Raw genomic sequence first — 22,518 nt, forward strand, 5'->3', positions numbered from 1 at the left:
TTTCCACAGTTACTTATGTGCTCAGTCTGACCCTCTGAATGACAGCCAAGCCAAATAGTGGACAGTCTTGCAGTTAGCACAGCATGGAACCTGGGCCATCACAAACACATCAACAATCCCCAGGCTGATTAGAAAAATATTTATCTAGGTGAAGAGGTGAAAAAGGAATCGTCTGTCCCCAAATGCTGGGTAGTAGAACACACAGACAAAGAGTATTTAGGCTTTAAATGAAACTGTCTTCTCATACACGAAATGCAAATGGCTGAGATACCACTCAGAGGTTATGATCCAGCCACTCAGCCCACCAAAGTATGAAGATATGCAAGTGATGTCAGTATTGAGCAAGTAATTTATGCTGGATGCAATTCTATGCTGAATGGGTGCCTTGGTTTGACTTAGCATCAAAATTTTTTGCCTCCAACCCTTACTACAGCACCTAGTATGGGCCTGGTTTACCTGAAGATCATTATCTGTTGTTTTCAAATGGCATAATTAATTACATGTGAAAAAGCAGATGAATGCAAATGTAAGTAAATCTCTGATCTACTCTGCTCTTTCCTACACAGCAAGTGTTGCACTCTTGTATATGTGAACCAATAATGTCAGCTTTCATGCAACTCCTCCCATAGATTAGCCTGGATATGTCAGTGGGAAAATGTTCAGTGGTAAAGTCAGTATACACTCCAAAATGGATGCATGCTGCTTTGGTTAGGGGAAGCTATACAATTAGTGCACTGCACAACAGTCAGCATGGTTTCATCAATTGTAGAAGGTACACCCATTGCTAGAGAGTAGTACTGCCTCAAAAAAATTATAAATATGTAAGTAGCAGACATTTCCCAGATCTACAGCTCTAAAAACACAGAGTAACTGCAAATACACTCCTCAGGTTCAAAACCGTATATACAAACTATGTAACCTACTGGGGAATGTGGAGTGACTCGATGCTTATGGATGAATCACTCAAGGAAGAAAAGACGCAGCAGGTTGTTCTGAGGCTTCACACTCAGTACGTCAGCCACCTTGACACTACTAAGTAGACAAAGATGTAAGGCCTTAATGGATGACCAAGGCACAAGAAATTGAACGTAGGAGCCAGTCACTTTCAATGCCTAACAGCAAGATGAATTAGGTCTCAGATTGGGGTCCCAAGTTTGCGATTGATCACTGTCACTATTCAAAGTTCAGGCTCTCTTTACTTTTCCTAGGAGCACTGCTAAAGATGATCCCCCACTGTTTCTTCAGTCAGTCTAAACCACAGGAAAGTTTTCTATTACTGTGTTTAGTCTTCACCACTCCCTTCTGGTTTTTAAGAGTGATTTTCTGAAGCCATTTGGGGTTTTTTGTCTGTGTTCTGTCTAGCACTGTTTTCCCTGACTATCTACTGGTTTACTGCATTATATCTATACCTTACTGCACCCCTACCATTTCTAATCCTATGCCCTTACCAGCTCTGATTTACTCAAATTAATTTCCTCTTTTCCTTTTTTAACTTTCTCATTTAGAAATCACATTTTATAATCTTTTTTGTGGCAGCGGGATGGAGATGTCATGTATCTGCTGGTGTGCAGATGCTTTCCTCCTAATTCCCATCTTTTTCATCCAGCCACTAGAAGGTGTTGATTCTAAAGGCAGACTTAGTGGTAGGTACATGGTATGTATTATCTATGTGAAAGCAAAGGTATGCGTTATATAGACAATTTTAAAATAAATCGAGACTGAATGTGTAGTCGTCCTCTACTTGACCAGTTAATCCTCTATTGCTTGTGTATTTTTTAAATTTCTAATTCTAGCTAGCTAGCTAGTTTACTCTTAAACTTCTAAAGATACATGAATGAAAGGGAGTAAAACAGAATACAAACCTTACACAGGAGTTCCTTGTAGAACCTTAAAACTGATTAGTGCCACATCTGTAAGGTTCAGATCAGATGTGATCATCTGCAGTCAGTCTCCCAGAATAAATCTCAAGCAGCATAATTACAAAACAAAACAAAACAAAACAAAACAAAACAAAACAAAACAAAAAAAAAAAAAAAAAAAAAGGCAAATTATACAGATGACTTTCAAGGATTGCAAAACCCAGTTTCCCCTCCTATGACTATCTTTTGACAGAAACAGAATTGCCAGAGGGAAACACTGATTCCATACAATCAATAATTTTGATTTTCATGTTGTCACAATTCAGTAGCAAATTAGGAATCAGAGGACCTACCAAGAAATGCCAGATGGTTCATTACAAAATATAGCAGCTGTCCTTTTTCCTCCAATGACTCATTTAAAACTGGTAGAAAATGAAGTTACTTTAATCTGCCCTGTACAGCTCTAGAATAAAAACAGACACGAAAATAAAGGTTGACGTATCCAGCTACTCACTGGATTCACCTAGTCTGCCATGCAGTGTAATCACTCAGTAGTTTCACAGAACAGATCATGTATTTTCACCGAGGTATCTTTGCTCTCACCACCCTACTGGCCCTTGTCTAACAGAGTTCACAGTGTCAGCGCAGACAGGAAACAGCTGTCAGTGTGAACTGGGTCAACACCTACACAGGGGAGCTACCAAGGACATGAGCTGACCACAAACATTGTACCTCAAGCCCAATACAAGGGCATTTAGCAGCGTTCTCATTAGATGCCATATCAAAGGTGGCTCCTGACTCCAGAGCCTTGAAGTGAAAAGCAAAGGCAACTTTAGAGGGATATACATGAATGGCTTGAGAGAAAAGCCAACTTCTTACTTCAACAGATTAGCAGTACACCTATTTCCAAAGCACCCATGTATTTGAACAGAAAGCAGGGGATAAAGAAGTTACTTAAAAATCATATCAACATTTACTATCTTTGGGTTCTAACTTTGCAAAACCAATAGCTCAGAACTGTTAATAAATTTGTGTGTTTATAAAAGGATAGTTTCTTAGACATACCGGACTGAAATTCTTTCCTTTTTAGTTATATCATTTAAGGGCTCAATTTGGTGTGTTTTAAGAATGTAACAGACTAGACATACTCTTTGGAGCTCAGTCTCAGTTATTACAGCATCCTCAAACTCTTTTCACCATGGTTTGCTAGAGATAACAAATCTGTCCCTCAGTCAAGCATAAAGATGCAAGCAGTGTAAAAAGAAGTGGTCCAAGGGGACATTTTTCACATTGCTTCACTAAAAAAAAGAGTTCATTTTCAAGTTAATTCTTTCCAGTTCCCTGGCTAAAAAAAAAAGACAGCTTAATTCCTGTTGCTAGGTGAGTACATTAGCAAAGTCTAAAATACAGCCCAATAAAAAATTCATATGATTTGCTCACCTACGTAGCTGGATTATGTGTTGATAAATTTCAATCTTTCAAAAACTTTTGGAAGATTGCTCAAATGTATCATTGTTAGATCTGCAGCCACAATTTCTCCACAGCAGTGAGAGAAATTGAGTAAATTACATCAGTTGGGGAGGCAAGTGCACATACTCCTCTGAGAAAAAAAAAAAAAAATTATGGACTTTACATAAATGTAGTCACACAAGTTCCTTTTTTCCGCTTGAAATTTGCCAGGCATCTCTAAGTATACTGGTAATTCTGGGGGAAAAAATATTTTGGGCACCACAATTCCCTTTTTATTTTCAGACACCTGGTACCTCATCTTTCTATTACTGTCTTGAAGTGTCTAGAATGAAAAAGAAATCAATGAAACAAAGCAACGGATCAGCAAAAGTTGGATTAGTTCTAAAATTTAGATACAGCATTGAGATAGATAACTATAAAACTCAAGAAGAACAAGCACTTATCTTTATTTCTAAACAAGATATAATTTTAAAATAAAGTCTAAACATTTCCTTGCAGTATTACTAATTCAAATGTTGTTGAAATGTGAAAATAACTAATTTTTCATCCTTAAGCTGTTTATATGATTTTTAAAAGTTTTTTCCACTTTAATAACCTACAGTTTTAATAAACACTTGACACAGGATTTCTTTAAATATGCCGATATATTAAAATTCTCTTATCTTTCAAGTATTTTTAAAAGATGGTTAAATTGATCCACTTTGCAAGACAATGTTTATACTACCTCTTTTTAGCAGCATTGTAAACTGAATGCAATCTGTTTTTTAACATAATCCACAGCTGCTTCAAAATGTCCTTTCTGAAGCTCTAGTGCTTTTTTCAAAGTACTTTAATGAAGAATGCCTTTAATTAGTATTCACTTCAAGTAGATTTTTATTCATTTCATAAAGATCTGGTCTGAGGAGAGTTCTCATAGTTGCAAATAGCTGACTAAATACTAAAATCCTAAAAATTAGAGTTAGAAGTAAGATAATTCACATTTTTCCAGATTTCCTTTACTACTGCTTTTCAGCATATCTTCTTCATCTTGCTATAAAACTTAAAAGACTCTGTTACACACTGAAGAAGGTTTGAACTGAAAGGTTAAAGGGTTAAATTTCACCAGAGCTGAATGTTTTACGTAATACCAGCCTTGCAGAACACTGACAATGATAAATATTATGCAGTTAACTCCCTTTTTTTGGGCCCTTTCTGTCCCAAGGACCAGAAGCACAATACTGAGCCACAGGAGAAACTGCCTAAGAAATCTGTATTTTCTGCTTCGATTAATTTTAGTTAGCCATTTGCTTACTTTTTGTACTTAAGCATGTACGTGCAATCTAAAAAGACAATAAGCAAATGAAATTTAACCATTACCCAGCCTCCCTGTTGTTCTTTCTTCATCTATGGAAAGATTTTAGCAAAAATCCAATTTTCTCTGTCTTTATTTGGACTGAAATGTATTATCTCTGTCTCTGGATGGAGAAATGGAGATAAAGTGAGTTACGAGAGCTGAAGTCACATAGTGAGCCAATGCCAATTAGGAAAATACACCTTTCCAACTACTCTTTTACACTCACAGTACTGCACTTCTAGGAAGTTGTGACATAAAGAACCTTATTTTTTATACATGGATCTCAAACTAGGATGTATGAAATGTGAACACCAGAAAGCACTAAGCCATGGTGAAATGAATTTGAGTAAGGTATTTCATCCCTCAGAGACCACCTGAGGCAAACAAAAAGAGACTGCTTTAGGACACAGTCATTTATCAACCACATGCAATTTCACTGACAGCATCACTGCCATTAGAGTACCACCTTATTAAGTTTAATAATTCGGGATTTTCATAACACCTGCCACTTAGATTCAGTCTTTGTACAACATTGCTTTTTTTAGGCTAACTTCTACATGTTCACATTATCACGCAGTGGATGGTCCTGAAGATTTGGTGGTCTCCACCTGTGTTGAAACTATCACCCCATTCAAAGCTCAAACACCAACTTCTATTGTTTTCTGACTATAAAATCAATTTGAGTGATTTTCTCCCCCCAACTCAAGTCCTAAGGATCTGTGTTACTTGAAACACAAAGTTGATGTCCTCGGCACAAGAGAGACTTGGAGCTCTTAGAGCAGGTCCAGTGGAGAGTTTTAAAATTGATCACAGAACTGGAGCATCCCATCAGGAAAAGCTGAGGGAGCTGAGCCTGTTCAGCCTCCAGAAGAGATAACTGAGAGGGGACCTCATCAATCAATGTCTGCCAGTATCTAATGGGGGGATGCCAATGGAGCCAGGCTCTCCTTAGTGGTGCCCAGCAAGAGGGCAAGAAGTAACAGCCAGAAAGTGATGCACAGGAAGCTCTGCTGGAATGCAAGGAACAACTTCTTTACTGTGCACATAACCACGCACTGAAACACATTGCCCAGAGAGACTGTGGAGTCTCCCTCACTGGAGATATTCAAGAACTGCCTGGACACAATCCTGTGCCATGTGCCCTGGGATGGCCCTGCTTGAGCAGGGAGGTTGGAGCAGGTGACCCCACTGTGGTCCCTTCCAACCTGACCCATTCAGTGATTGTGTGGAAACAACCGCACGGCCCCTCCGCGTTGGCGAGCTTCTGAAGCGCTGAGCTCGAAGGAAGGAACACTGCATCACTGAGCGGGATGGAACACCTGACGATATGGGTGAGCCTGGCTGTTTACCCACGCGGCTCCGAGCGGGGGGCGAGTCGGGCGTTTGCTCACGGGCTCCGGCAGTTCCAAGCCGAAGCCCGCTACCTTGGGTGCCCCATGAGGCCCCGGCTGCGCCTGTGCCCGTGGCGAGGCCCGGCAGCGCCGCACGTCCCTCCGGGCACCATGGGGGCAGCGCGGCAGCTGCGCAGCACAAGCCAAGGCACGCCCGCCTGGGCGGGGGCTGTCGACACCGGGCCCCGGCCGCCCGAAGGAGCCGCGTTCGCCTGGCCGGCGCTGGGGTTTAAGCGCGCAGGCGGCACGGCCGCCCCGGCGAGCGAGCGAGCGCAGCCGGGCTGGTGTTCCTGCCGGCCGCCGCCCCGCTTCGCCCCGCCGCGCCGCGGAGCCGCCCTCACGCCGCCGCCCCACCATCGCCCGCCGGCGCGGCGGCTGCTCGGCTCTTTGGGCGGGCAGGCGGCGCTTGGACGAGGCTTCGAGGGACGGATCGGTAGACGAGGGCAGAGAGTAAAGGAGACAGGGTCGGCAAGTGGCGCGGGAGGCTGCAGGCAGCGGCCTTCCTGAGTCTGGAGGGGTGCGGGGCTGTTTCTTCGCCGCCCTGCTGTGTGAGAGGTTGCACCGGGTGTGTGCGCGGGGGTGTCAGGAAGGGCTTGTCAGTGGCCGTATTTTTTCTCAGGGCGACCTGGGCTTGCTCTCTGTCGGTGTGGGCTCCCCCCGGTGTCCCCTGAGGCGGCAGCTTGCTAGGGCTTGTTCCCTGCTCCAGGTCGGGCCTGCCCCCATTGTGGGTGCCGGGCAGGCGAGGTTGCAGCCAAAGGTGCGCTGGAGAGTGGGTTTTGTGGGCTTTGCTTCTGTCCCTGCGCCAGCCAGATGCCGCACTTGAGGTCAGGGAAGGTGGTAAGAGCCAGCGAGGTGGAGCAGGTTGACCCAAAGGTCAGCAGCCCCGCCTCTTCGGAGAGAGGGTGTGAGCCAGGGGAAAAGCTGGTAGTCAAGAATCCTCACTTGGCACCAAAGAGGAAGCTTGAGCAGCCCTTACCTTCCTTTCCACAACCTGCTAGGCTCTCTGGTGCTTCCTTTAAGCGTTTTGCTCTTCCTGTGCCTGTGCAGAAGGAACAAGGTGAGAACAGACAGACATTCCCAGGTAAAAAACCCAAGAGAATCGAACACAGAAAGTCTCCCAGAAGAGGCAAGGGTGTAGTTTCACCAGTTTCAGACACAGGTGAGTGTGAAGATTGGCAAGCAGCAGCCACAGCTGCAGCAATGTGCTGGGAAGAGACTCTAAGAGGGACAGGTCAAAGTCAACAGCTATTTTTCTCAGGAACTACTTTGCAGGATAAGTTCTCAGCAGGGATTGAAAGGAACGAACATTGCTCAGAAGACCTGAACTTCTCAGGTTTCTACAAGGGTTCAAGGAGCTCAGGAAAAGAAGGCGAACATTCCTTTATGGAAATAAAATTACAGGTCCCATCCTTGAACAGGGAAATTGAGAGCACAGAGGGACATGGACTATGCTGTTTTCCAGAACCAGAAGGTCTTCAACCCGTAAAGGTCACATGGAGTACTGAAGCGAAATGCACAGACTCCATAATGATGCAGAATATGCAAATCCCAAATTTTAGGAAGAATTTGGGTGCTCAGGAAACCATGTCTGAACCAAAACCCCAGGAAGAGGTTGATGTACCAGAGAAGTTGAATAGGTGTCCATTAGTTAGATCAAGAACACTAGGGACACAGAAAAAAGAAAGGAGATGCTTGGACAAGAAAAGGAGGAGATCAGTGCTGAAACCAAAAGTACATAGTCACAGAGAGAGGGGTAGTTCTGCCTTGCTGGAACAGCATACACTGTGTCCAGAGTCCAGGAAAGGATCTCTGAGTATGAGGAACAGAAATACATTGCTGTCACAGAAGCTGCAGGATGTGAGTGGACAAAAACAACCAACAACTAGAAGAAAGACTCAGAAGCGTTGCATGAAAGAAGAGCAGCAGAGCTCAAGCCCTCAGAAAGGACCAGACAGCCCAGGGAGAAGTGGTAAGCACTGGTAGAGCTGTAGAAGTGCAGGTCCAGAATTTGGGCTCCCAGATTGGTGCTGCAGTAAGTCCCATTTAAAAACTGGCTGCTAACTTAGTTTGATAAAAGCTAGGGTGTGCTTCCCAATACTGTGAACACCACCAGTCTTGAAAGGAGACAGATTTTCAGAAAGAGGAAAGGGTTTCCTTGAAGGAGAAAAGGAGCCTGTTTAACACCAAGGAGAGGAGACCAGTTAGCCCTTCAAGGGGGGTAGAGAGGGGGGGGAGGGGTATGGACAGAAACAGGCAGGCCTGTGGTAGGAAGTGCTGGGAGTTTGTTTCCCTCAAAAGTATTCCCTATTTCTGCAGAGGTGGTCAGCCACAAGCAAGAAAGGGGGCAGCAGTTTCAGCAATGCCAGTATAAAAGACAGTCAATTCCTTATTCATCTATTATCTGTTTATTTCTGGTTATGTATGATGCTGTCTTGTTTCAGTGTCTGCCTTTATAGGATGCTGAGGTTTGCTCTCAGAACTTTTTAGTTGCTCTTTTCTCTAAAATCCCAAAAGATATAGAAGCAATGTGTTTTGATGTTTGAAGAGAATGCTGAGTCAAACTGGAACAATTCTGAAAGAAGAGTTTTTAAAAGTCTTTTTTTCAGGATGATTGTCTAAAAACATTCTTTTTTTTAAGTGGATACATTCAGATGACAAATACTTGCTGTAGATCATTAATATTTTATGTAAAAAACTGTATTCTGAAAAACTGAGGCATTAACATTATGTTTTACCTTGAAAACGAAGGTTTAGAAAACCCCAACATTACACTAGTTTACTCTTGAGCCCATTCTCTAGTCTAAATTTTCAGATGCACAGTTTTTTACATAATCTGTATTTGCTTTCAAATAGTAAGTAGTAGTCGCTAAAAATGCAAGTCCTTCAATTTTTCTGGATCTTCTTGGTCAGTCTGATACATTTGGTTGGGCTGTGTCTCTGAAAGATATTCTTATGAATAAGTGTTCCTACTACAGAGAACCTGCTGTATAAACAAAAGATTTTAAGGCTGAATGTGCAGATAGTATCTGCATTTTCTTGCCAGATTTGCCCTAATTTCTTTTCTACCCATGTGGAATACACAATCAATATACAACTACAATGTCCTTATGACACCGTAAGGTTCTGTTCCTCTTTGCATTTGTTTCTGTAGATAATACATCCTTTTTACTCTAAGTGTCCCAATAGTGTTTATTTTAAAAAAACCATAAAACTTCCAGAAATATTTTAGCCTCACACAGTGTCATGTTCTTTAGCAGCCTTGAATGTTTGGGGGTTTTTGTTCTCTTTAAAAAATAGGGTAGTCTTCTTCTCTTTAAGAATTTTCTTTAATGACAGTTCTTTGGTTTGTTCATCAGCAGAGGAACAATTGAAAGCCATTGGGCAAGACTCTGGTACTTCACAGGCTGTGAAGAAAGTTCAGACAAAGCAAAACAGGGCAGAAGATTCCAAGGAAAAGGAATCTCACTATTCTAGATCTTCTACAGTTTCTACTTCAGGTGACACTGAAAGCAAGAGCTTTCTGTGCAGTGCTGTAACAAAAGAGCCAGGTGTGCAGTGTAGAAAAAGGCAACACAGATCTGGTCAAAACACGCACCTGCAAAGTTCAAGTGTGACTGCAGCTGAAAAAGTGATGAATATGTCTGCAAAATACGATGCTGAACATTGCAGTGCTGCCCTACACCAGTGTAGTGGCCTGCTCTGTGCAACCCAAAAGAATCCATTTGTGATGTTAGAGGACTGTAGTTACATCAATACATTAGTGAAGCCTTCAGCCAGTGGAACTACCAACAGTTATAAATTGAATGGGTTCTTCCATGTAGCCCATGGTACTGGAAACCTGAATGATAGAATTTGCAGCACTAGTAGAATGCAAAATGAGAGATCACTCACAAAAGGTGGTTTATCATCTAATAAAGAAAAGAATGAAAATGAAGAAGGCTGTGCTTCATGCTGCCTGAGTGAAAGCAGCAAGTGTTTGAGGGGAAAAAAGTGGAATATTGGTAGAAAGCCTAGAAAAAGGATGAAAGCCACCGAGAAATCTGCAGACATGGCTAGTGAAGGCGAGAAGTGTGAGTTACGGACAGAAGCAGCAGTTGCCACGTCAAGCTCGTTTGCAGTTTCAGGACTAAATCATACTCTCTCAGCTTCATGTGATCATACATCAGATTTTGATACAGAAAAATATACTCATGAGGTACAAACTGTATCAACCTGGAGAAAGAAGAATGCCAAATTACTTGCATTTGAAACTGGCTTGAAGAAGACATCTGAGCTCTCTGTAATAATAAAAGGAGGAAATTCAAGCAGTGTGGCACATTATGCAGCTGCCTCAGGTAGCCTGAGAGTGTTAGCTCAGATCCATGAAGCTTCTGATCATCACAAAAGCAAAACAGGAGGAAATTTGAACAAAGTTAGTAAGAAATTGCAGCAGTTTACCTGTCAAAGAACAATACCCATGACTGGTAAAAAAGTTTGGCCTGTTGAATCTTGTGCCAGGACTTCTGAATGGTTTCTTAAAAATCATAGGTCCATCTCAGAGGGAAAAAGACTTTTAGAAGCTGCTTTTGAGGATTCCCCTGATAAAAGCAGTGTTAAAGCTGTAGGACTCAGTGGAGTGACTGAGAATGTGAGCCAGCTGGGTTTGTATACATCATTGGCAGAAATTGCAAAAGAAATTACACATAAAAAGATAGATCCAAATATTGACTGTCAGGCTTCACTTGAAACAATGGAATCCTCTCCTGTGGGTTTTTATGAGACTTTGACAATGAACAATGAAAATGGGGAATCAGTTAATACAGATAGCAGTGCCCTGGGTTTTAACCATGACGATGTGCGAAAAGTTAGAGCAACCTTGAATTTTACAGCAAAACAAAAAGGTGAAAATGAAGGAGATGTACCAGGAAGAACCCCCTCTGTGACAGTCCAGAATGGTACAATAAAACAAAAGGATAAAAATGAAGGAGATGTGACAAATAGAAACCTGTCTGTAACAGTACAGAATGACACAACAAAACGAAAGAATAAAAATGGAGGAGAAGTAACAAACAGAAACCTGTCTGTGACAGTCCAGAATGGTACAACAAAACGACAGGATAAAAAGGAAGGAGAGGTGACAAACAGAAACCTGTCTGTGACAGTACAGAATGACACAACGAAACGAAAGAATAAAAATGGAGGAGAAGTAACAAACAGAAACCTGTCTGTGACAGTCCAGAATGGTACAACAAAACGACAGGATAAAAATGAAGGAGAGGTGACAAACAGAAACCTGTCTGTGACAGTACAGAATGGCACAACAAAACGAAAGGATAAAAATGAAGCAGAGGTGACAAACAGAATCCTGTCTGTGACAGTACAGAATGGTACAACAAAACAGAAGGATAAAAGTAAAGTAATGGTGACAAGCAGAAACCTGTCTGGGACAGTCCAGAATGGTACTTCTGCAAATAACACCAACAGTATGAACTTCAGCCCCAAAGTGTCAGTAGTGAACCCGACTTTTTCTGATTTAAACCTAATTAAACCATTCACCTCTGGAAACCTGACAAAATTCAAAATTCCTTTATGCAGGAACAAACCTGAATCCAAGAAACTGGAATCTCTCTGTTCATTTGAAAGCAAAACTTGCAGTCCACTAGAGCTTCTTGAAAGCACTAGTCCAGGAAGGCAGAAGACAGGTGAAGAGATTTTCTTGGTAAAATCTGAGCAGCATCCTCTTCCTGTCATGAGTGATGCTACATCTCCAGCTTCTAAACAGAAAAAAGCAGATGAGATTGACAGTAAGGACTTCCAGCACAATGGCTCTGTAAACCTCTCCGATGAGATGTCCGTGCTCCCTGGACGTTTTTCTGCATGTCCACATCCTCTTCTTGATGGACAACCAGAGCCATCTCTGCCTGCTTTCTATGGTGCTGAATGTGTGCTGAAGTCTGGTTTTCCTGATCGTTCTTGGAATGCAGTCGACCACACTGTTGGATTAGAAATAAATGGTGATAGAAAATCAAGAGGGAATTTTTCACAACGCAAAAGTCAAAATGTACCAGATATCCTTGAAGCTTACAACCAAGATGTTCTTGTCATTGATGTGATTCAGGATGACCCTGACCTTTTTGGAACCAGTAATGAAGAGGAACTTGCACCTGCACGCTGTGAAAATTGTCCAGTGAAAGAGTCCTCTGCAGACTGCATTAAAAGCACAAAGGAGTATATTAAGCCCGAGTCTCCTGTTATCCCAGAAAAGACATATTCAGTAGAGAGTAGTTTTAGGTATGCATATTATTCTTCTTTTATCACAATATTCCTAAATACTTTTATCCCACGTCAGTATACTTTGTAGTTGTAGTGTCAGGCTTCCTTAGAGAATTTCACTGATTTCTGTTGAAATTATTTTTTTGATTTTGAGTGTCTTAAGTTTGATTGAGCCATGACAGTATTCTGAATGCAGATAAATCAATGTGTTCTTCATAAGAACTGGGATAAACTTTTAGTTGCAGGACAAGGTAGTCCTAAAGGGCTTGTTTAAATGAAGTATGAGAATAGAAACAAAGATAGTGAAAAATAATATTCTCAATCTGACCCGACTGGAGAGAACAGATACCCTTTGAAGGCAGTTTTCTCAAAAAAAAAAAAAAAAAAAAAAGTGGTATGATACTTAGAAATATTTTTACTTTTTAGGTGTAGCTTATTCTTCTCTTGAATCTGTGAGAGTAAATGGTTGTCTCTACAGTAGTATTCCATTCTGACATTCTCTTTCACTCTTTTTCTCCTATCCCCAGACATGTGAATATTTTTCAGATGTGTGATTTGGCTAAGGTGTTGTAGAGGTTTATGATCCTGCATCCTCATTCAGCAAGTTCCTGGTGTAAATCATTAGATGTTAATGTTTTACTGGGTTTTGAGATTATAATAAAAGTCACAGGACGGGGTAAAGAAATTTAAAGTAGAAACTAGCTTTTGTAAATGAGACAGTAGTTCTTCATGGAGAGGATGAACTCCTCTCTTGTTTAGTCTGTTTTCTCTCTTAAGCTTTGATACTTGTGTGCAGTGAAAAAGTTTTAAGATTGATTTTTTTGCATTTTACAAAAAAAAAAAAAAAGGTTTAAATAGAAATAATGCAAGATTTTCCTATGAAGTTTTTTCCTATTAGTTTTTTTTATTGGGATGGATGTTTTAATTTTCTTTGCATGGTCTTTCTAGGTGGCTTTATGTTACCTGTATTTTAAGTAACATTACAGTTATTTTCAGGATTGTACTACCTTATAACTGATTTTTTTTTAACTCACTACTCTCCTTATCCTTTTCCTTTTCATTAAACCCATGTGCAAAAGATGAAGGTGAGGTGCTGAACCTTCTTTGAGGTGCTGAACACTTTTATGAATGAGAATATAAAACTTTCAGATGTTAATAGAATAAAATTTCTGCCAAAACATGCCTCTGGAGAACAGGGCAAGTCTGTAGTAGGAGTGTCCAACTTCTTGAGAAGCAGCTAGGCTGTAGCATAGTAAATTTATTAGAAGAAGTGTTCATTTCTTTCTGATACCTGTTGAATTTGCTTGCCATTAACCAAGGAAAATAAAAATGCATGGTTCTTTTTTCTTAGAATTTCCCCTTGATTTGCTAAAGAAACAGACAAAATTCCTTATTTTGCTTTTTACCTTCCATAATTTGATGTAAAGATTATTAGATGGGGATTAACCATAGTTGGTAGCAGTCAAGACCATATTAAAGACCTAAATATGAGAATTTTGAAATAAGGCAACAGACCTTACCACAGTTTTATTGGGTAACTTGCAATATCACCAGATAATACCAGATCATGGCCAGTTCACACTATTTTTTTGTTACTGTTGTTGAGTTTTACCAAATACATCTGGGACTTCAACAGGTTATTTCTCTGGTGCTTGCAGTTTACATAGAGAAGAGTGCTGGTCACTTCCAGGCGTCAGGAAGACATTCTGTTCTGAAGCCTGAAAGGGGCTGTAAAACTTAATTTTTCCACATATGCTTTTGTTTGCCATTTTCTGTTGCCTTGACTGGACAGTTTGCTGTCATTACACTTGGTGTCATTCACCAGGTACAACCTTTTAAAATCAGTGATGATCAGGATGGAGCTTTATGTATTCTGTATGTAACATTTAAATACATATTTGTCTCTCCTGAGTTTTTCTAACAAGAAATATTTATTTTTCCCCGACTTATCTTTGAAATAGGTGAAGTAAGTATCTTCCTATGGACGGTTGTTTTTCTTGCTCTTTTTGAGAGTCATTGATATGCAAATAATCTCAAATATAAAATTACTATAAATCACATTTTTTTAGAAACTGATGAATTGGCTCAATAGCGCCGTATTTTCTTGTTTTGCTATACAGAGAAAACTTCTCAGTATTTTAGGCAAAGATTAAATGAGATCATGAGCTTTTACTGAAAATTTTGGGTTTTGAAATGTCTTGGTTTTACTTGACATGTTTAAGTGTATACCTGAAGGGATGAACATAAGAAAGGCAAAAGAGAAAGTTAAAGAGAGTCTTAAAACAGTGTGTTGGATATAAGGATTCTGTCCATGGCTAAAAGTATTACTGAGAACTTTGATTTTATGTAGCTAATAGACTATTCTTGCTTTTGTGCAAGATGGAAATCTTAAATAATACTTTTTGTTCAAAACAGATGCATGCAAGAATCTGGAATGTCAAGCAACATTGAAAATTCTTGTAATTTGGTGTTAAAAGGTAAGGGTCTCTGGAAATTTTTGGTATGTAATCAAAAGAAGAAAGAAACTAAAAAGATGTTCTGTGGCAAAACCAAGGCTTTCTCCTTTTCACAAAAAAAATTCAAAAAACAAAACCCAAAAAAACCCCAAAACAAAACAAAAGCCTTTTCTGGTTCTGTATTACCTTTTTATTGTAACAGCAATTTATTTCCTAATGCATATTGGGTCAACATCAACATCTTTCAAAGTGACACAACCCTGAGTCATAGAGGGAACATGTACTTCTCTGTAGTACTTGTCTGTTGGTAGTACTGCTGGGTTGGATTGAGGTTTTTTGTTTGGTTCTGGGTTGTTTTTTTTTACATTTCTCTGATAGTTTTAGGCAAAGAATTTGTTTAGTTGTTGGGATTATAGTAAGATCCTGAGTCCTGTGATACTGCTCTGGAGATTAGGTTAAAGTTAGAGGTGGTTTTTCTCTTGTGTTCATCAGCACGCAGAATTTGGTAATCAGGTTTATTTCCAGGTTGTCCTCTTTTTTTGTTGTTTTTTTTTTTTGTGGATGCTATGCCCATTCCACAGAGAACCAGTTTTGTTTTTAAAGTATGCCCTTTTTTAATGAAATAAGGCTACTTCTGATTTAGTGGGGTTTTTCTTCTTATGTAAAGCAGAACAGTCCAGCTAGGCAGCACATGAATGTGATTTGTTTAGTTTTCTGCAGCTTGCTGTGCAAAGTATACCTAATGTAGAAGTTCCTACTAGATAGGTTGGAGGCACAGGATTTTGACTTTGAATAGAAGCCCATTACTGACAGTGGTGTACACACAGACTGCTGAGAGTGGTTTTGGAGGTTCATGGTGTGTCCCTTCTGGTATCAGTTTGTCAGCTTGTTGTTGATCTGACATTTTGGCATTGGGTGTTGATTTTGCTTCAAGCTCGAAAGGTGCCTGTGACACAGTGCTTCTTGTGCTGGTTTTCTAAATTAATGTGTTATGGTTGTGTGGGAAAAGTGATTTCAGCAGGTAATGCCTTCTGGAAAGGAGTGACTAGAGACTATTAGGGGAAGAGAAGATTTCAGGCTTCAGGTATTAGAAGGCAAAGTAAAAGGTAATGAGGTTTTAAGAGCTCAGATACCAAGAAATAGACAGGAGTTCCCTGAGGAGGAGTCAAGAGGAAGTGCACAGTTAGGCCTCTGGTCATGGAAATAGACTGGGGCCTATGCCATGGAATCTGCAATGTTGAGGTGTTTGGAGCCAAACCTGGCAACAAGTTTTGTACTATTCAGTAACTTCTGCATTTTCTTTGTTGTTTTACTTCATGTTCTGGCAAAGTTTGAGGCTGAAAGTCTTTGGTTCTTTTTGTGGTATCTAAAGTCCTTCTTCCCAGATCTGAGAAGCAGGATCCTATCATGATCTTAGATGAATATGCACACAGTAGCTTACGTTTCATGCATGAGTTTTAAAAAAGACCTTCACAGAACAAAAGAAAGGTACCTGGTTTTGTTAATTACTGCCTATTCATGTATTTATTTAGAAATACATACATTACTGCTTTGGTGCCCTGAGTTACTTAGTGAGGTCATGGCTCCTTGCCTTCATGGCTTCACCATTTAAGAAGGGGCAAAAGTACTACAGTTAAAATATTCTGGATGACATCAGTCCTCTTTACCTTTCAAGTGGAAGCGTTGTCTTCAGCTAGATGTGTCTTGTACTTGGTGATCACAGAGACCAGTGACTATAAGAGAAAAGCGTTTCCAATACTAACCTGATTCTTTCTTCTGGTATGTGGACCTTCACAGTGCAGTTGAAAGTCATTCGTGTGATCCAGTATGAATTTCTTTTCTATGCAGAACTCTTCTGTTGTACATAAGCAGCCATTTCAGAAAGTTCCAGCCAAGTGTGTTGTTCATTTCCTGTGGCATCTGCAAAAGGTGCTGAAATTTCCTGACACTAAATTCTTACTGAGTTTACTATGTTACAGGAATTTGGAGTTTCTCAGAGCTCTCTATATTTAGTTCAGGGTTGCATCATGTCAGTATGATTAACTTATGCCCTTTTCTAACAAAGACTTAAGTCTTTTTGCTTAGCAAATTACCACACATATCTTTGGCCGTGTTTTCATAAAAAAGCTTAACTGAATTTATTTCTAAAATACTAATTCAATATTCTGTAAGTAAACCTGTTGTACTGTTCTGCAGGGACCATTAAAGAACATACAGCTTGGACAGAATTTTAATTGCAGATTCAGCCTAATATTTATTTGAAATAGTTCCTGCCTTAAGCATGAAATATTTTTCCATATAGATTTTACATTTAGGAAGTCCTAGGAATTCTTAAATGTCATTCGTTCCAAGCCTTTGTAATATTTAGGGAATAAAAGCTTTGTTGCCTTGTAGCATGGGAAACAGATAAAGCAATGTGTTTGTACACTTTCAGCTGAAGATGCGAAAACCCACGACTCCTCCAGAGGAAGCAGTCCTTTAGGAGATGTTGGTGAGGACTTTCTCAAAGTTACCCAACAGAGCAAACTAGATGAACTTTTGACGAGTTTGGACAAGGATGAAAAGGTACTGAGAAATTATGCTGTCTCTCTTTAAATAGTTTCAGAAATTACAATCCACATAATTGGATAATTTTAATTACTAATGCTGTTTTATCCACAAAATTTTAAATTTCCTATAATAAAAAGAATATTAGCATTTCATAAATTACTGTGTATTGGCAATATAATCTTTGCTTGACAGAACTTGATTTTTTTTTAATTGTCACCAACAATTAAGCTTCAAATTTGAAGTGAAACAGGATATTGTTATATCAGTTGATGCAGTAAAGCTGTATTCCCAATGGTATGAAAATTACTTTTCCAGTGTAGACCTGTGAGTATGCTTTGCATATATGACATTATTACATAACATACCTAATTTTAAATGTTGCTGTTAAATGCCTCTCAGTATGAGAAGGCTGGGGCAGTGTTGGAGAGCTGGGGAGCTGCATAGCCATCATGCATTGAAGAAGAATCATTCTGGGCTTCATCACTTGCCCAAAAGGGCCTTTAACATACAGACTTCTGGCTGTCCAGAGGGAATCATTTTCATGCTCACTGTCTTTATCTGACCTTTCTCTGTCTTCCCTCCTCTAGATAATAAGTCTAGGTCTTTTAAGATCTGCTGAAGTTTTATACTATCTGCTTCTTTGATAATGAATTGGAATTTACATCTCCGTGCTACTCATATATAATTGCTGATAGCATTTACTCTTTTCCCCTACTTCAGGAGTGGCTAGTGGTTTTAACTGGTTAAGTTAAACTCTAAAGTTCATATGGTTAAAAATTGGTAAGTAATTGGGAAGTTAATCAAACAGCAGAGAATCAGTTTCCCTTTCAAAATCATTTAGAAGAAGGGAAACATTTCCTTCAGCAAATGGAATTGAGGCTGCTAACAAATTCACAAAGCTAACAGTGCAATTTTGTTTCCTGATCTTTTGGAGAGACAAAAAGGGTCTGTCAAACTGTAAGGTTTACTGGAGGTGAGGTACTTGTTGCAATATTACCAGGTCAGTCCCAGCTGGGTTGTTTCACAGCCTTGTGGCTTTATAAAATCAGTGTCCTAGTGCTTGCTTTTCTCTGCTGTGTTGGACAGCAGAAAATATGTACAAATAATTTCACCCAACCCAAACTCAAACCACAAAATGCATATTAAGCCCTACCTAAACCTGTTCTGTATGTGGATAGAAAATAGCAGTGCACACTTGCAGGGGGGATGCAATGGCAGAACACTTACTGCAGGTACTCTACTATTCAGGGAGATTTCCAGATTTGTCTTTTTCGATAGTTTTTCCAATTAATAATCCAGTGAGAAAGGCAAAAACTAACCATGGAGAAATGCTAAAACTGTTCAGGAACTGGTAAAATAAAGTTTGGAAATCCGATGAGAGCATATGCATCTCTCATTCTTTGGCTATAATAAATTTGTGATAGAATATGAAGTCCTAAGTTACTTCATGAATAATGGATGAAACAAAGCCAGGATTCTATGACATCCTTCTGTATTAATCTTTTCAGATTCTCTCCTCCAAATATGTTTTGTGGTGTCTTTTTTCTCTGTATTGTTGGGGATTTTTTAACTATCCACGATTGTGTAGAGCTGAGCAAAAGGCTTAAATTCCTCCTTGGTGCAGTTTTAAATTTCATTAAACTTGATGGAATAACTTTTGTGGTGTTTCACACATCTGTCAGGCACAGTTAAAATTGGGCAGTGGGCCTAAAAATTGCTGAGATTATCATGGAAGGAAAGAGAAGTGAATACAGTCACATCACCTTTTTTTCCAATTAACAATCACTATTTTAAAGAACAGAGTATAAAGGCAGTATTTCCATTAACAAAGGTGTTGTAAAAGGAATCCTTACAACACACCAAATTACAGTTTCTACAGTTAAGACTGTCTTATCACACCTTGCAATGATCGCTGACAGTTTCAAGTCTGTAGAGTAAAGCATAACAGGCTTAGTAGTGCTTTGCTATACCTGAAAATAACTTTTAAATATCTTCACATTTCAAGCTTGCAGATGGAGTGCCTGGTGTTGAAGAAGAAAATAAGAGTGAAGCTGAAAAAAGGTACATATAGTGTGTCCTTCATGTAACCTGTGGTATTCCCCAGTTACTGTACAAATAAAACGTGATGTTGTTACCTGAACACCACCACTATTTAATTCAGTTTTCCATGTTACTGTAACTATGTGATGAAGAAAATAAATATGTGAAATAATATAATTTAACTCTACAAAGTACAGAACAAGTATAGTCGTGGCCTGACAGGACAGTAGGGCTTATTTTGTCTTTTGACTGGTGGCAAAATATATTAACTTCATGACGGTGTCTCTCTTTTGCATCTCACTGTGAGTGTGGCGTAAGATGCATTTCTTGCCACGATAGCACTTAACAGAACCAAAAGATAGTAATAAATCGTGAAGCTTTTCATTTTTCTTGTCTGCTTATGAAAGATCTCATTCAAATTCAGGCTGACAAATATTTGTACAGCAGTAGAAAAAGGTGCTTAAAAACATGTCACATGCAGTTAAGGACATGCTTTACTGTTTTTGCTTCAAGCTGTGTTTGCAGTGTTTATTGTACACGTCATTTCTTAGTCTGATTTACAGAATCACAGAATCACTGAGTAAGCTGAGTTGGAAGGGATCCATAAGGATCATGAAGTCTTACTCCTGGCCCACCACAGCACTATTCCCAAGAGTAATATCAGTGCCTGAGAGCGCTGTCCAAATGCTTCTTGAGCTCTCTTAGGCTTGGTGCAGTGACCACCTCCCTGGGGAGCCTGTTCCAGTGCCCAACCACCCTCTGGGTGAAGAACCTTTTTCTAATATTCAGCCTAAGCCTCCCCTGACATATCAGGCCATTCCCTTGGGTCCTGTCACCAGAAAGAAGAGATCAGTGCTTGTCCCTCCTCTTCCCCTCAGGAGGAACTTGCAGAGTGCAGTGAGGTCACCCCTCAGTCTCACCTTCTCCATCTGAACAAGCCGAGTGACCCGAGGCATTTCTCACCAGCCTTCCCCTCAGGGCCATTCACCATTTTCATTGCCCTCCCCTGGACACTCTGTAATGGTTTAGTGCCTTTCTTACCTTGTGGCACCCAAAACTGCACAAAATATTCAAGGTGAGGCCACACCAGTGCAGAGCAGAGTTGGACAGTCCTGTCCCTTGGCCAGCTGGCAATGCTGTCCCTGATGCCCCCTGGGCATGCTTGGCCCTCCTGCCTGCCAGGACACTGCTGGCTCACACTCAACTTGCCGTCATCCAGCACCCCCAGGTCCCTTTCCACAGTGCTACTCTCCAGCCTCTCATTCCTCCAGCCTGTCTGTACTTCCAGTGTTGCCCCATCCCAGGTACAGAATCTGTCACTTTCCCTTGTTGAAATTCATATGGTGGGTGATTGTCCAAGCCTGAATTAGTGTCAGACTGAGACATTTTCATTTACCAGCAGTCCAGAAATGACAGAGAATTTTTTGTAGGAGAAGTTTTTCTAGGAAAGGTATAGTTAAGATGGAATTCTTAAGTAATTAGAAGAGAAGTAACACATTTTTGAGTGTTGTGGTTTAGGAGCAGTCGTCCTCAATTAGCTACTGCAAAAATTAACCCTGTCCTGACTGGAAGTAGGACACAATAACTTTCAAAATAACCAAGGAGCCTTAGCTGATGTAGAAGAGAGCACTGTTTTTTTCCCAACACAGCTCACATTTCTGTGACAGACTTGAGTGTGCCAGAAGTCTGTCAGTGGAGAATACTGCATCATTTTGTTAATCCACTAGAGAGCTCCAAGCTCCTCCTTCTGCTATAAAATACCCATTTAAGTTTGCCTTAGCAGCATAAATAGTTCTTTATATTATAGAATAAGTAGATTGTGCTGAATAAAATGTTTGTGCAGTGCAGTGCAGTACTCTGTGTGGTTAGAGAAGAGGCCTTCATTTGGAGTTGAACTATTTTCTCTAGTTTTATTGAAAAATGTTACCATTGCAAAGTTTTATCTAGAAGAAAATGTAGTTGCTGTTCTTATTTAGTGAACTCCACTTCTAGTGATGCTGTTACTAAAAAAAAAAAATACTTGCAGAGCTATATAGTTTACAGTTCCTGGCAAAATTGTGTGTAGTTCCGTGTCTAGATTAAGGAAATCTGAAGGGAAACAGTTATGAAAATCCTGTTGTGTCGGAACTGAGGCTGGCATCATGAGGAAGCATGAGAAGATTTTATGTGGTAATTTGAAATTTCTGATTAATTAAAACTGCAGGGTTTTTTTTTGTTCCCTCTAGAAATTGAACCATTGACGAGAATAAAGATTGATCTTGAAAATTTTGGGGTTGTTAGATGGAATTTCTTCCTGTCTACTGTAGCATTTTTATTTCAAATTGAATTGAAAACATCCTGAAGTTTAGGAACTATTTGAATTATCCTGGCTATGAGAAGTATTCAATATCTTGAATCCCTTATAGGAGGTAGCTACTCTGTTTCTGTCTGCAGAGGAGCAAGCAGGTTAAAATGTCCTTTGCACTAAACCAGAATTTTTAATTGAAAGTGGGAAGGAGAGCAAGATCTCATGAAAGGGAATGATATTTTTCTGTGGCTTTGTTTACAAATATGGAAGAGATTACCAAGTATTTTGCTAGTATTATTTTTAGCTTCTTTTTGAAAGCACCACATTTCAGTCATTTAATTCTCTGGGATGTACATATTTGGGAATAAAAGTGCAGTCTTTAATTGGAGTTCCCTTTGAAATCACCTAAATCTTCTGTCCAGTAGTCAGTTTTTAGAAAAGACAACAGTTGACTCTTCAGATGTAATTTGAAAAGCCTTGAGGTTTACTCCTTTGGCAGACATTGCATAACAGACTAATGTTAAGTAGATGCTTTTTCAGAGGTGAAATCGTCTCAGCATTGGGCGGGGGGGGGAGGTGGTTCAGAGGTGCCTTTTCTACTTATTTATTGAATTTTGTATGGTTATGTGTTAGGGCAGAATAATCTCAGCTAAAATCATAATCACATTGGACCAGACAAATGAGAGTAATGAAAGTAAAATTGTTGGGACTGCTGGCTATTTAAATTTATGGCAAGTTTTGAAGTGTTGTGTGAAGTGTTGAAGAAATTCTCATCTTTTATACACTTAATCCCTCTTTTGAGGCATGCAGTACATGAAAGAAAGCCCTGTTAGTTTGGGTGAACAAACTCATTTTAACAATTTTTTTTTTTTTAAATGCT

At 39.8% G+C, this 22,518-nt stretch overlaps 1 protein-coding gene across 1 annotated transcript in view; it reads left to right on the forward strand.

Moving 5' to 3' along the window:
- Positions 1 to 6,797: 6,797 nt before the first annotated feature.
- TOPAZ1 (testis and ovary specific TOPAZ 1) overlaps positions 6,798 to 22,518 on the forward strand; it is a 39,512-nt gene continuing 23,791 nt past the window's right edge. Inside the window, exons 1-5 of the mRNA XM_066193865.1 lie at positions 6,798 to 8,022; positions 9,410 to 12,323; positions 14,721 to 14,782; positions 17,196 to 17,326; positions 19,317 to 19,372. Of these exons, the coding sequence (XP_066049962.1) occupies positions 6,864 to 8,022; positions 9,410 to 12,323; positions 14,721 to 14,782; positions 17,196 to 17,326; positions 19,317 to 19,372 (4,322 nt within the window). The 5' untranslated portion in view covers positions 6,798 to 6,863. The remainder of the gene's footprint in view (positions 8,023 to 9,409; positions 12,324 to 14,720; positions 14,783 to 17,195; positions 17,327 to 19,316; positions 19,373 to 22,518) is intronic.

This window comes from Chamaea fasciata, unplaced genomic scaffold, assembly GCF_029207755.1.
Source record: "Chamaea fasciata isolate MVZ Bird 193981 ecotype frontalis unplaced genomic scaffold, bChaFas1.0.hap1 SCAF_1, whole genome shotgun sequence".
In the NCBI taxonomy this organism is placed as follows: Eukaryota; Metazoa; Chordata; class Aves; order Passeriformes; family Sylviidae; genus Chamaea; species Chamaea fasciata.